At 28.9% G+C, this 15,907-nt stretch overlaps 1 protein-coding gene across 5 annotated transcripts; it reads right to left on the bottom strand.

The window, feature by feature from the left end:
• Window positions 1–692: 692 nt before the first annotated feature.
• On the bottom strand, window positions 693–4,798 carry LOC137835550 (probable beta-1,3-galactosyltransferase 2). 5 transcript variants are annotated; one of them, XM_068644109.1, is made up of 11 exons: window positions 4,348–4,798; window positions 3,236–3,332; window positions 3,020–3,093; window positions 2,724–2,935; window positions 2,562–2,625; window positions 2,312–2,384; window positions 2,035–2,155; window positions 1,824–1,911; window positions 1,599–1,724; window positions 1,393–1,502; window positions 693–1,258 (listed from the first exon to the last, which is right to left on the bottom strand). In XM_068644109.1, exons 1-11 carry the CDS (start codon window positions 4,455–4,457, stop codon window positions 1,110–1,112), a joined length of 1,224 nt encoding a protein of 407 aa, XP_068500210.1. In that variant the 5' UTR covers window positions 4,458–4,798; the 3' UTR covers window positions 693–1,109. The 5 variants fall into 5 exon arrangements, with proteins under 5 accessions (XP_068500210.1, XP_068500208.1, XP_068500209.1 ...); XM_068644107.1 differs by having other exon boundaries at window positions 3,236–3,335; window positions 4,348–4,795; XM_068644108.1 differs by having other exon boundaries at window positions 2,724–2,938; window positions 4,348–4,792.
• Between the last annotated feature and the right edge of the window lie 11,109 nt (window positions 4,799–15,907).

The following is a 15,907-nucleotide window of genomic DNA, read 5'->3' as shown; positions in this document are numbered from 1 at the left end:
TACGGCTAGGGTTTTACTTTAATCAAACAATTAATACTACTTCATTACTAATTGTACCATGTCTGTTGGATAGGGTAGTTGGGCCCACCATCTTGGTGAGAGCATAGAACTAAATCCCTAAACCTTGTAATTTTCTCACTTTGGACTTTTCTAGATCGTTGACCACAAAAAAGAAAGACTTTTTAAGTTTTTTCATCCAATGTCACAATCCCCATTGTTGTACCTAACTCCATCATACGTTTAATTTATTTGGTTCAAACCATTTGCTTGCAATTTTCAACACCTTAAGAAGCTCCTAGAAAAAAGTCTTGAGTGACTTAATGACTTAACCAACTTTATTAGTGTAGTGGTTAAAAATTTCATGTGCACTCATGAAACTGGTATATGTGCAGGTATATGTGCACTCATGGAACTGGTTTTCGATTCTCTTCTGTAACAAAATGTTCATATAAGTAGTACTTAATGACTTACAAAACCACAGAAAAAGGTACCACAATCAATTTAGGAAAGCCATAGATATAAGGTCCAATGTGTTTAGGTATTCCATTCATGGGAATTCAAAGGTTTGAATTGGTAATGGCCAAGTTGGAACATGGTTTTGGTCTTTTCCCTTTATTATACCTTGTTGTGGCAGTTGAGAACCATTTTATGTATTCTATGTTTGGAGTTTATAGTGTATAACCAACAAGACAGACAAAAGTGGTCAGTTTTCTAGGTTTGTGAATTTGGTCTTATGGTATTACATGTGAGGAACTAAAAAATGAAAGGAAAAAACACAGCAACATCCAACCAAATCTATATCTACATTTATTAGGAGCTTGATAGGTATGGAATGGAACTATTAACACACAGAGTGCCCCGTCAAGCATCAAAGAATTGGTGGGATGGACTGTCCAAAGCCTCCTATTCTGGCAGCCACCATGGTCAAATCCCCTTCAAGTCCTTTCTTTTTGTTTTTTCTCCTCCACTCTTTCCTTCTCTATAGTAAAATGAAAATTCTCTATACTTTCCCAAAACTATGCAAAAAGAAAAGGAAGATTCTTGCAGCCTAGTTTCATTATGGAGGTTCTTTCCTCCTGAGTTTGGAGGAACTCCTAGCCGCCATGCCACTAGAAAGAGGCACTCCATAAAGCTTTCTCACCTTCCCCACATCTCTTGTGGACCTCTTTGATCCTTTCCGCAGACCTACAAATTCCACTGCAAGTCCAATCAAATGAAGCAACACAAACATTGCCTGCCTGTGCTTTCCATTCACAATCTGCCACAACGAACATGGAAATGTAGACAGTTATTAATTAATCAATAAACTAACCAAATGAATAATGATTTGATGATACCAATTAGTCCCTTATATAGGTCAATATCATATATAATTGTGGGAGAAATCTTCACCTGGTGGTGTACCACAGCAGAGTCTTCGATCATCTATGTGGTCCACATCAAGTCCAATAAACCAAGAGCCTAGTGACACATCCTCATTGGCATACTTGTGGAGAACGTGCCTGAGACAAAGACGTACACATGCATCATCACCATTTTAGTCCATAAATTTTCTTTGAATTGTTTTTCCCCCTACAAGAGTGAGATACAGCACTCACTTGTTATTTGAAATGTATGTAGCCAGATCTTTTGAAATGGCATACAACTGCCCCGTGGCATGACGGAAGTACTTGTTTCCAGCCTCTCCAAATTTCCAGTATTCTGGCTCGTGGTACCTTACCCCTCTGCAAGAAAATGAGCAAGTAAGAAGATAGAAGTGAAAGGAGTACATGTTTACAACCATTTCATAAAAAAAGTAGAGGATAAAAGAAAATGATTCTCACTTTTGAGAAAGAACTGGCCCAGATTTCATGCATCCAATGTACACCCGTTGTTTTGATCGGTGTCTCACTAGAGTTTGTCCTAGTGTTGCTGAAAAAGGAGTGAATAGTATAAAACAAGAATCCATGTGGAACAGTTTAAAGAATCCTACAATATTAATCACAAACACCTCAAGCAAGGTTAGTTTATGAGAAATTGAGAAAGCTTAAATACCTATATTTACATGAACATCGTCATCAACTTTGATATAGAAGTCAGCATCCCATAAGTTAACAGCAGTAGCAAAGTAGGTCTTTGTCTTTGCTGACAATTCAAGGTATCCTTCAACATGATCCTGCAGAATCAAAGCACTCAGATTTGTTGCATTTCTTTTAATTTTACCTTTAAATAAATGAATTCATGCTATTTTGTCAAGTGATTATTCAAGTAGAGACCAAATAAGTGAAGGGAGATTGGGGCAAAAATGCAGTAAGACAAATAGGACCATTACCAGTCTCAGAAAATCTCCATGCTTCTTATCTTCTGCTTCAATAGCTCTGTCTAGGATACCCCCTGATGTGGCACTGGTGAAAGAAAGGAAAAACCAAAAAGCTCAGGTTACAATTAATTCAATATATGACTAACGGATGAACCGTAGGTTATTTCTATCAATTAATATATGATACAAGTTGGATGCATAAAGACAATAAAATGATGGTATTTATGCTATATAATCGTTGAAAAAGAGCTGAGGTATGCACCTATGACCAATTACAAATCGGATGATAATGCCCTTCTCTTCCTCTAGCTTCTTTCTTTTCTCACCTATTTACAGTTTTATCACAAGAACACATTATAAGAAAAAGTACTAACAAAAAATAACTGGGAAGAAAGAAAGGATGAAAAATAATGCAATTATGAACCTTGTGGCATCCATGTCTCACGAATTGAGTCTCTTCTTTTTCTGCTACTGAAAGCAGTGTTGATTCCTACTACCATTAGGTACCTACTCCTACCAGATGATTCACTCATCTTGATATCTTCTGGTACTGGAGCACCATTTCGTATAGACTCCTGAGCTGCCTTTGCAGCTGCTAATTCCAACTCCAAGTTTGAAATTGTCTTATCAAGGGTTCTACTTTCCATGCAGTTACACATGTTTAGTATAAAACAACAACAAAATAAAATTACTACAAATGGTAAGATAAGTGTAACTTACTGTATGGCATTTTGTGTCTTGAAAGCCTCTCTATAGATGCCTTTAGTTTCACGTTTCACTTCCTTCTCTTGCAGCTAAGGGAGACAAGCACACAAACACAGGAATTTCAAAGGATGATTTACATCGAAACATTTAATTGAAACTATAGTGCCTTTGATAACTACCACGTAATTATTAAAACTGATCAAGCAGGGAGGAAATGTAACAAATGCTTACAATTCTTGAATTACAATCCTCTGAAACTACATTCAATTTTTCAGCTTCCATAGCTGTTGTCCTTCCAAGTCCTTTAGGTTCAGGAATAGTCCATATCCTGCTATACATTTAAATTTCTTATAAGCAAAGCACCACAATAACTGTGTAACAAAGTACCGCAGTAGGTACATAAACATGATGCATTATAGTCAAATCAGAATCTGAAAAGAAATTAATGTCAAGTTGTTATAGAAACTATGAACGTTGAATTAAATTTCTTTAGTGACCACGCTCTCATTGATCCTTCGTGAGTCTGTTATGATGTGCAAATAGATGCAATTAAAAATACTAAAGCACCCCCAAATATGTTGGACCATCGCTATTTAATAACAAGGCAGATCCCAAAAAAAAGGTCCATTTCCACCAACTTGTAAATATAAAAATAAGTGCTTCAGTTGCAACTACCCTAGGAAAGACTAAGAGTGTCAATCAATTATAACATGTCACAGGTCTTCTTCGCCATTGATTAGTGAGAATGATGTGACAAACAATGATGTGTGCTGTCACTAAGATGAACCAGTGATTTCTTTTTCATCCACAAGAAGAATTACTTAAGTAAACTTGGTAGTAGGATCGTGAATACCAACGGTGAAACTGAACTTGGACTAAATTTTTTAGCAAAAAATTGAAAGATGTTGAGCTGAGACAGAGTGTTATTTGAGAGCGGAATTGACATGCATTAGTATTTAGGAGTCAATCATATTAAAGATGAAGAAACTGAAATTTCAACAGAAAATTGAAATGGATTGGATCATTCATTATTCATGACAATCCAATTCAGATCCATTCCACTTCTTCTTTGAGTTTTTATAAACTGAAGTACGGTGAGAAAAGTATGAGTTGACTTAAACACTGAATTCATAAAAACTGGTAATATGTTCACAAAAATAAACACACAACACCCAGAGTCAATGAATTAAATAAGCACTTAAAAACCAGCTGAATTTTGACTTTTACTATAAAGATCTGAAAGCAGGAAATATATGATGAACAAGATTAAATAGAATCAAGAAAACTCTGAAGAAACTAGCAATCAAAATAAGGAGACAGAGAAAAACATAGAATTGATATACCTGTTGGTGAAAACCAACCCAGCACAGAAGCTTCCAATACAGAGAAAAATCACCCATTTTTTAGACATGACACTTTTGGGAAGCAGGTCTCCCCTGCTTTTCCAAGTCATTGTTTTATATACTCTTCAAAACAATCTTCCAATTTGGAACTCAACAAGAAAAATCCATCAGGAACCAAATTTCAAGAGGAAGCCAAAGGTGCGGGAAAGTAAGGAAATTTAGAACTGGGCACCTTGGGAGAGAAAGAACAGGCGAAGAAAGAGAGAGAGAGAGATAGAATAAGAACAGAGAGGTGCTCTGTTTTGGTTTTTGCGACTCTACTTTGTTCCTTTCTTTATCTTATGTCACGCTATGCTTTGCTTTGTGTAGTTGTGTTGTTCTCTCTCTCTTTGAGGTGGTGTGAGTGTGTGTTTGCTGGTAGAGGACGTTGAAGAAGAACACAAGTGAGAAGACTGACTTCTTAACCGCCCAGTTTTATAATAGCATATTACCAAACCGTCCCTGTCAGGGCCATCCTTAATTTAATGACAGTTCAGTAACACTGTTTTTCTTTTCCCATCACATGATCAACCCCTTCTTTCTCAATCTCTATGTCCATATCCACATCCATTGTATCATTCACTCAACTCATCAACATGTAAAAATTTAACTTAATTTAATTACTAGTTACTAATTTCAGTTTCAAACGAAACTTGTGTTCACTGATTAAGAAATTAAAGGAATATTTGTTTATTAAAATGCATAAAAATTCAGTTCCTCTTAATTTTAATTGTATTTTATAAATAATCTCTAATATTTAGTGATTAATATAACTCTTTACAAAATATAAAAATATTTTATCAAAATAAAAAAATTCAACACATGATTCTCCACTCTCATCGCTGGCACTTTTTCTGCAGAATATATGCTTTGGAAATCATCCCATGACACGCGTTCATGTTCTTCCATGCAATTGATGAGGTCTTAATCTGTCCAAGGAACAATTTCATCATCCACTAATTTTTGCACAAATAAAATTATAAGTTTAGTGTAATTTAGGATAAAAGAAGTTAATTATTTGTGTAAGTGTTAATACTTTAATAATCATAATAACATATTTGAGTAGGATTATTTAAGTGAAGAACATTTATTTTATAAAAAAAATGCAGTGAGGTTTCTAATTAACGCACCTATGTTAATGAGTTACATATTGTGAATTATTCAAATGTAGGAATATATTGGGACAAGATTTTTTACAAACTATGCCAAACACTTAAAAAGGTGTTGTTCTTTAATTTTTTTTTCCAGTTTTGCTTTGAGTGATAAACATAACATGGTTTGGTATCCTTGACAAGGACATGTGCATATTACCTGTGATTTTTTTTTCTTTTTTTGATTTTTCAGGATAAAAAGTTGATATGCTTAAAGAATAAAGAGCAAAGAGATTATGGACAGTGACCAGTTAGAAAGGTTCCCCAGTTGCATGATTTATTTTGAGGAATTTTTATTAATATAGTGTAATTTTATTTTTTATTTAATAGAAATATATAAACCTTTTAAATTTTGGGGGAATCATATTTAATAGGATTTATTAAGTTCATATTCACAGCAATGGAATCACTGTGAGACAAAGACAAACAACTGCATGCATGGGAACAGAGTTGGCTGAGACTACAGTGTTCCTCTGAACCTCATTAATTGCTCAGAAACATAAACGAATCTTTTTTATATATTCTAAACATATAAAAAAAAATCTTATCTACTATCAATATTATAATTAGTTTATTTAAACTTTGCTTATGTATAAATAAACTAATGGCACCACTAATACCTTAGACCAATCATGGTAACATATAGGTATATAGTACATTGACTTATTAAACTATTGTATATTCTTTTGTTTTTTTGGGTGGTGAGGTTAATGTTTAAGGATATGCCAAAGTACATATTATGTTTCTAACTTAAGAAACAAAGGTAAGAATTAATATCATTTTTCATCTTCAATAATTTTCTTTGTTGTTGCTATGAAAGAAATTTCCTTTTAAGTAAAAAGATATAAGTAATCAAATGTACTAATTCCTTGTTTTCATCTACTAACATTAATTAAATATACATTTAGTAAACTATCAACATATTTACTTTTTATTTTATAAATATTAAAAAAATAGGAAATTCTTATTCAAATTTATTCTTGTTAGATGAGTTTCTTAAAATTAAAAATTACATTTTAAAAATAAAATAAAAATTAATAAATAAATCATATATTGAAAATACCAACTTTAGATAAAAAAAATATTATTTAATGTATGATAAATATTATTAAAATATCTATACGTAATTATATTTCATGGATAGAGGTATATCTTGAACTCAAAGTCCTCAAGATTAAAAGGCACCAATCAAAAGCAAAATTATACAATAACACATCATCTAAAAATTGAATTTCACTTCTACTTACAAATCAATATTTATTTTGATCCAAGTACATAATTATAGTCATACTTAACTAAATTAAATATAAAATTATACATATCATCATCATAAATTATAATTAAACTCATCATTATTATGTATACAAATTAATAAATTTATATCTCATCACACATCATATCATACCCTTCTCACTTACAATAATACATATTTAAGGATCAATAATTATACTATAGAAAATCACAAAAAATAATATAAGTCCCATTCCATATATTTTATATATCTAGAATAAAATTATATGGTAAAAAAATACTATTAGTTTCACCTACTTAAATTGTACTTTATTTTATCCAATGAATCTTTAAGAATCACTTTTAACAATCCAGTTAAACTTTAAAAAACTCCATCTTAAAACAGTAACACTTCCCCTTAAACACTCATTATAGGACAGGAGAAGAAAAAAAAAGTTAAAACATTAGTAAGATAAAACTAATTCTTATCACATCAAATTTTGTTTGATGTAAACTGATTTATCTAGCAAGATATAGGTAGCTGTGTTTTCATATTTTAATTGGGTTTTGGATTCCATAACTTGTCCAAACAAACTTGATTACATGTAAAGTTGGAAATAGGAAGTAATCAAGGATATGGGTATAATGATATAGGTATGCATATGATTATATGAGCACTGTTGTTCTTTTTTGTGCATGTATAGTAATAATCATGATCTTTAAGTGGACTAGTTCAATTGAGGTAAGGATAAGTTTTTGTAAAAGATCATCTGTTGAACTTTAAAATGTTTGATTAGATTTTTTTATCTCTCAAATACTTCAAATTATTCAATTTATTCAATACCTATAAAAAAATATATTTGATTTATAATTCACCAATTTTTCATGATCTTAATCTGTCACAATTTCATTAGGTTAAGAAAGAATTTAAAAAATATATATAAATTACTTTTTTTTAATAAACTAAAAAATAAACTCACAACTTCTATTTATAAATGTGATAACTAATTTATTTTAAAATGTATCAAAAAAACATTACTGAATAATACATAAATTATAAACTTATAATATTTCATCACTAAAATAAACTAATAAAAATTGTTAAAAAAATTATGGAAGTGAGATTTATCTAAGACTATGAAAAAAAAAATAGACTTTTCTAAGTTTTGGTTAAATCAATTCTTATTACACTAACTCTTTTATGAAATAAACTATTTGTTAAGGTGAAACCTCTCTAACTATATTTTATAGTAAAAAATATCTTTTTCAGATAAAAATAAATTATTTTTTTATATTATATAGGTATCTTTAAAATGAGACATGTATTTTAAAGAATAAAATATAGTCATAATCATTCATTCTTTTGAATATTAATAATTTCAATTATGATAAATACTTATATATGTGAATTTATTAAAAATATTAATTTTCTAATTAATTACTAATTATATGTTTGTTTTTTAGTTGCCCAATTTACATTTCAGGAGCTAAACCTCAAGGATCATGGTTAAAATTGACTAAATGATAAAAAAAGAAATTACTTATCTTTTCTTATCCTTTCATATATATGTTTATAAATTCTAAAATATAATTACCTGAAAATTATTTGTAGTAATATTTTTAAATTATTTATGTACAAAGTCAGTTTCACAAAAAATTCAATCCACTGTATCTTATATCCTTTTCTCATGATTATACATTTCATTTAGTTCTCTAAATTGATAAATTAAGTTTCAAATTCTTAACTTTTTGAACTACATGTAACGAACTAGCATGTATTGGTTTGGATGGTAACCAATTGGAAGATTGATTCCTTCCAAACCCGTGTTCGAATGCTGGTAAATTAGAAAAAAAAAACATGGCAGTTTCTATTATTATCTAAAAGTAATGCAAGAACTTTTTTAATACTTCTCAAAATTACATGTTTTTAAGTTTTTTTAAACTATTTATGAAACAAAACTAAAAACATTTCGACAAGAAAATGTTACACTTTGTTTCAAGATATAATACTTCTCAAAATTACATGTTTTTAAGTTTTTTTAAACTATTCATGAAACAAAACTAAAAACATTTGGACAAAAAAAATTACACTTTGTTTCAAGATATAAATGATAATAAATCTCACTTTATAAGTTAATTTTATAAAGTTTGATTATTTAAAATTCATTTTTTAATATAGTATCATAGTTTTTTCACTATAAGAAAAAAAAGTTTTAACGATGTTATTTAGCAGGTAGATATAATTCTAAGAATTGATTTAATTAATAGAATTTTTTAATCTTCGTTAAATTCCAAAGGTTATTCAAAAACTTCTGTAAAATAAGGAAGGTTTTTTAACTTTCGTTAAATTCCAAAATTTATTTTAAAATCTCAGCAAAACAATAGAGTTTTTTTTAATCTTCGTTAAATTCGTAAGGTTTATTCTAAAATCTCAGCAAAATAATTGAGATTTTTTTAACATTCGTTAAATTTCAAAGATTTTTTTTTTAAAACCTCGGCAAAATAACGGAAGTTTTTTTAAGTTGAATTCCAAAGATTTATTATAGAACATCAATAAAACACTATCCGGATTTTTTCATACTTTAATAAATAAATATAATTAAATCTATTTATAAATAAATAATTAAAAACTACATAGTTTTAATATATTTTATATCTAAATTTTTTAAAATTTTGAAAGTGTAACTTTACATTACAAATAAGTTTTCTAAAATTTTAAAAAATTATTTTAAAAACTCAGCAAAATAACCTAGGATAATAAGTATATCAATAACTAATCTTGGATAGTAAGTATTTCAACAGAATTTGCATATTTTTTTTTATTGATGGTAATTGGTTTATATAATTTCTAGTTTTTTTTTGTTATGAGCTCATACTTCAAAAAACTTGACTTATTTTGTTTTAGTTTTTTTATGTACGTTTATTTTATGTGCAATTTTAGTTTTAGTTATAATTGTTAATATTAAATTCTCATAATTTTGAAATATTTTAAATTAAGGCCTTTATTTTAAAATGTATAAAATAATTAATTCATTGTGGAAGTGAGAAGTGATAAAGTCAATTTCTCCTCTCAATATGTTCTTGCAATCTTTAGAATCTTTAGCTAAGAATACACATGTCTTTGGAGCCCACATCTGATAGATAATGCAATTATTTATGATATATAAAACAGTGATAAACACTAGTTGTTGTTGAGTTAGGTAACAGTGGCTTGTGACCAAAGTTGGGACACTAAGGTGGTGGAAGAAACAATATAGAGTAGGAAGAAGATACTTATTTAGTGTTTCTTCTCCTAGATATAATAGACATAAGTGTGATTGAATTGTGATTCTTTGTTAGGACTCTCGATAACGATCATTGAGTATGTGTCTACGGTAGAAGAGAGAAGTTAGGTAGTATGTAAGTGATTGCAAATTTCACTTTATAAGTTAGTTTTACAAGCTTGAATTACCTTTAAAATTCTCCCTTTTAAAGACAAGATGTTAGTATAATTTAAACTTACAAACTCTTCTTCTTACATTTTGTAAAAAAAATATTAAACATTTATTATGGTAATTGAATTTTTAATTTTCTAAATTTGTTAAAAGATATTTAAAATTTTTAAATAATTTTTATTTATTATTTTATAATGATAAAAAATTCACAGACCTTGATAATTAAGGAATTAAAAAATAAAAACAATAAAAAAAATATTATAATTTATAACATAATAAATGGAGAACGCCCATTCCGATTGTCATCCCATGCAAAAGTTATCAAGGAAAATACAATGATAATGTTTCTTCTTTAAAATTTGAGGACAATTTTTATTATTTTTTATGAATTTTTTCATACTTATATAGATGATAAAGTTAGGTGAAAATGAGATAAATGCATGCAATCCTAAGAATATTAGACAAATGCCTTTATGTGTATTTTTAAAGAAAATGACACACAATGTTTTTAAAATATTTTAAGTTAACCATAAAATTAAAAAATTTAAGAAAATATTTTTTATTACATTTTACTTCATAATTTTCATTTCAGATAACTTTTTTGTTTATCCATTCCTTAATTAGACTTAAAAACACTCCAACAGAAGAAAAAAAACAGGCATATATATCGTTTTCTGATTCCTGACTACTGAGCTCTTGGAAACTTATTGATAATGTACCATAAAAAATTAATATATTTTATTGACAGTGTAAAAAATAATTTCTAAATACCAACAAATATTAAATATTATATGTTATTAAAATAAGTACTACAATAAAAATGTTAATAATTCCAGTTTTTTATTATAAACACATAATAAAAAAGTAAATAATCATATTAGTATCTAAAGTTGTATCATATATATATTCTAAAACTAAAAAAAGCAAGTCCCTAAATGTTTTAAAATATTTTATATTTTGATGTTTAGTTAAGAACTTAGAATATTATGATTATAATAGTAATAATAGATTTTAAAAGTGTGAAGATATTAATTTAAAAAATTAAATACAATCTTAAAAGAATTTATAAGTTTGGTTAAATTTATCTTAATTGTAAACCTTTTATTGATACCGACAATGGACACGTGAGCCAGATTTAGTAGCACGCAACGCGGCGCACTCCAGTTGGATGGACCCATACCACGACATTAGTCACGTGACGTATTGCGTTTCCGACTCACGTGGGTACTGTAAAAGCCAATCAAGTGGCCAACATCACGAGGATTATCTACACGTGTCACAATTAGGTGAGATCTCACGGAATCTGACGTCTCCGCAGGCAATGAAAAAGAGACATCCTTTGACACACGGAAACATCTTCGAGGTCATTCTCGTCATTGCGTCTAAGCAAAAAGTTTCATTCTTAGATGACTCCTAAAGTATTGGGATAATATTATTTGCCATTGGAAACATAAAGCATTTTGCTTCTGAATTATGTTAACGTTGGAGTTTACGAATGTACTTGGATTAGATTAAGAATTGTTTTGAACTACTAATTCGGATCCATGTTCATTTTTCATAAGATTATGTATTTTTTCATTTTTTATAAATATGCTTCAGGGTTCAATATACCATGCTTGAATACTACTCTACATATTTGTTATAGAGGTACACCATACAGGTCAAAAGTATAGTATTTTGGTCTCAATAAATAAGTTTAATTTAAAACTTTATCCTATTTTTATAAACTTTTCAAAAGGATTGTTAAAATTACATGTATGTAAATAAAACCATATTTTTTTAATCTACTTTTTTTTGCTTGTTATTAAAAGTGGCATTTGTTTCGTGAGTCATATCACAGAATAAATATCTAATAATATTAATTGTGATGACTAAAAGTATTATTTTCATGAAATTTGTAAAAGATATTGTGTTACTTATTTTCAAGTAAAGGAATATTAATTACCCAGTCACTCAAGTACGTTGGAGTAAATTATATATAATAAACTTATTTTATTAGGAAATTGATTTTTAGCGTGTTTGGTCATATGATGTCGATGTGAATCTTTATATTTAACCAAAAATTATCAGTTATAATTTTCATATTCTTGGATTAAATTAATGTTAATTCTTACTTTATTTTATGAGTTTCCAAACGGGTCTTTTACTTATTTAAATTTTACAAAATAAAAGTTCTACAACTCGTTGGATTACTTGCATTTCAATTGTTGCATCTCTATGCACAAGTTTAGGAAGTTTTTTCACTGTTAATAAAGAAAAATAGGGCTATGTTTGTACCTAACCTCCTAGAACACCTGACAGTGAGTTAGAAGCTGATAATCTTACTTTACTGTCAGAACTCAGAAAAGAATAGACAAATCTTTATTGGAACCTTAAGAATAATAATATCCAAATATGTTCGTAATTCCAGTTCTCCATCATACGTCCAAAACCCTGTATTTCGGTGAATGATGAAATTTTTTCTATTTTATTAATTCTATATTAATTAGAAATAAAAATACTTTTTAGTTTTATAAAATTAAATTAAATTAAAATCTATTTTGTTGATTTTATTAGACCATCTTTTATTAAACTATTATTACATTACTTATAAATATAAAATCTTTCACAAATTACAATATAAAGAAGGTATTAAAAATCACACATCTAACAGTCTCAATAATCTCTATATTAACAATAACATTGTAACCCAACAACTTAATTTTGATGAGATTGAACATATGAAATTTATCCCATAAAGATGAAAAGTGGAAAAAAAACCATAAAATCTAGCATGGTTCGACATTGTACTCGCCTTCACCAACCACCTATGTTGCTTGAACTGATTTCCAACCTAATTAAATAAGGCTCCTTAATTATCTAAACATGTTCATTAGTATATGACCACATGCAATTCAGAATAAAAAGTAGATTATTTATCAAAATAAATGTTCAGGTCAAACCCTAATTAAGATACAGGACAAAATTATATATACAACAAACAAAACATCTTTTTGTTAAGATTTATAAACAAGTAAATGCCTCTGGACATAATAAAAAAATATAATCTTCCAAGTTCGACTTAATAGTGAGTGATTTAAGTAGTTCATATGGGATCCTAGATTCAAATGTTATCATCATCATAAAGAAATGATAAAAAAAAAAGAGGGAGTTAATGTGACCCCCTAGTGTGTTAAATATGTTACGTGCATGTTGTTAAATTGAAGTAACTAATGATTACGTGAAGGGGCCTATTGGAAGTTTATGTGCAGTGATGCATGTGGTGCAAAGCATGAAAGCACGTTAAGAAAACAGTGTAGGGTAGTGAGGGAGTCCATGTGAAAGTAGTTTTGTGGATACAAATTTCACATGTTATGTATCATAGGGTAGGGTGTGGGGAAGATTTAGATAGGAATATTATAAAAGTTAACTACCTTATAATTTCAGCTGCTCCTACATATGCCACACATAACATTCCAGCTTGTCATGCCTCAAAACTAAGTGGTCGAGAAAATTCTATAACTTTTGTGGGCGTCCACACCCTCCTCATGTCAATTTCTTTTAGAAGAAATACAAATTTAATTAACACTAGGTAATAATTAAAATAATGAGTGAAAATGATTTTAATGGAAAATATCTTAATAATTTTATGATTGAATTTTAGTATAACTATATATATCAGTAGGTAATTGTTAGTTGGTTTAGTAAAATTGGTTATAGAGTCTAAGAGAGAAATTCAATAAGTTATCCTAAATCTTAAGAATATATACTAGTCATACTTGATGTTTGATATCAGTGGAAGAATATACAAATTTTATATAATAAATAATATTTTTTATAAAAAAAATTAAATAATATTAATTAAAAATTTAAAAGTAATATATAATTAATTAAGACTTATAAAATACATGTATCACTAGGAATAATGAGACTCGTCTTCTTTGAAGACATTTAAACTTTTAAACTAGAACAATAACATATTGACTACTATTAACAAGGTTAAACGTAATTAGTAAATGATTTAAGTTAAACATAGTTAATAAATGGTTTGACTCCTTTTGTATATATCAATAGAAGTTCGATGTTCTAAATAATTGTGTATGAAAAGACTTTTGCTTAAACAAATAAAACTCATTTCAATTATCTTTATACCTACCATAGGTGAAAAAGGCAATGCAAAATGAGTTATTGGAGAGTGTTTTAGTTGGAGAAAAAGAGGTTATGGTTAATATGTTACAATACGCGGATGACAAACTCTTCTTTTGTAAGGCTTCTACTTAAAATATATTACGTTAAAGTCTATTCTGATTTGTTTTGACTTGGCATCTGAATTAAAAATGAACTATACAAAGAGTAGAATTGGGGGAATATGACTTGATGGTACTACTATTCAAAGGTATGCTTCTATTTTGAATTGTGATACAATAAAAATGCCCTTTACATACTTAGGAATAAGAGTGGGGGAAAACAATTGAATGAGGGACTTCTTGGAAGGGGTAGTGCAAAACAATTAGGAGTAGATTCAAGGTGAAAAGGTAAGTATCTTTCATTTGCTAGCAGAGTATGTCTTTTGAGATAAATGTTAACATTTGTCCCATTATTCAACCTATCCTTAGAGATGAATTCCCCTTACTATATTTGGTCTTTAACAACAAGGAGATTAAGCTTGATCAGAATAATTTACTATATTTGGTCTTTAACAACAAGGAGATTAAGCTTGATCATAATAAGGAGTTGGCAACATAATAATTGGAGATGGAAGTTGGAGTGGAAGAGAAATTTATTTGAATTGGAAGACATCGAGGCCAACCAGCTAATTCAACTCTTAATAGACCTATCATTAGGTATGCAAGGGGAAGATGAATGGAGATGAAAGGAAAGAGAGAGATATTATTATAGAGTGAAAATAGAATATAATACATTATTGTATACGATTAGTGGGGAAGATAAGAGTATTTTGAAATGTTTTGGAAGTAAAGGCGTTTCCCTCAACACAAACACTTGCCTGGACTATTGTTATTTGATATTTTATAGGTTTTTAGGTTCTTAGAGTGGACTATGTTTTTGCCTGTTTGGTTTGGAGGGTACTGTTAGACGTTGGATTATGTATTTATTGTATAAGGGCTTATTCACTCCTGAAGTGGTTCACATTTATATATTTATTATTGCTGATAAAAAAAAAACAAGCACTTGCCTAGAGTTATGCTTAACAGTGTGGCAACAAAAGATAATCTTTTTATGAGTATTAATTGCTAAATTACATATAAAATAATCCATAATTTATGAATTTATACATTTTTACATATTTTGTGATCTTTATTTGAATAAGAACATTTTATTCCCAAATTCAGTGTTAATTTCAGGTTTCTAGGGAAGAATAGAGATAATTGAGCTAAAGAAAAATGACATAAGATAAAAGGAGAAAGTCGGAAGGGCCCGGAACGCACAAAAGCACAAAAAGTCCAACTCAACAACAAGGAATCTCGCTCAAGCGAGAATGCTCCAGAAGCGTTGAAAGAAATTGACACCTTTCTCGCTTGAGCGACATAGCGTCAGAGATATTGTGCCTTTTTATGTTTCAAATGATTTCATCAGCGCGACACAATAAGTCATCTAACCTTAGAAAATTAGGTTAAATAAGGGTTTGTGGTTCAACTCGAGGATGCTAGATTGATAGGAAAACACCATTGAGTGAATTATAACCCAATTGGAAAAATAGAAAAGTGT

This window comes from Phaseolus vulgaris, chromosome 5 (assembly GCF_000499845.2).
Source record: "Phaseolus vulgaris cultivar G19833 chromosome 5, P. vulgaris v2.0, whole genome shotgun sequence".
NCBI classification, from domain to species: Eukaryota; Viridiplantae; Streptophyta; class Magnoliopsida; order Fabales; family Fabaceae; genus Phaseolus; species Phaseolus vulgaris.
This window is presented reverse-complemented; position numbering and strand designations above follow the sequence as displayed.

What these genes read in the sequence shown, in the direction of transcription:
- LOC137835550 (XM_068644106.1), bottom strand. Translation starts at nt 4,457, where the DNA reads ATGACTTGGAAAAGCAGGGGAGACCTGCTTCCCAAAAGTGTCATGTCT. An exon ending in CGATGTTCATGTAAATATAG is followed by an intron (nt 1,912 to 2,034) that starts GTATTTAAGCTT and finishes CTCCTTTTTCAG; the next exon opens with CAACACTAGGACAAACTCTA. An exon ending in GGGCCAGTTCTTTCTCAAAA is followed by an intron (nt 1,725 to 1,823) that starts GTGAGAATCATT and finishes ATTTTCTTGCAG; the next exon opens with AGGGGTAAGGTACCACGAGC.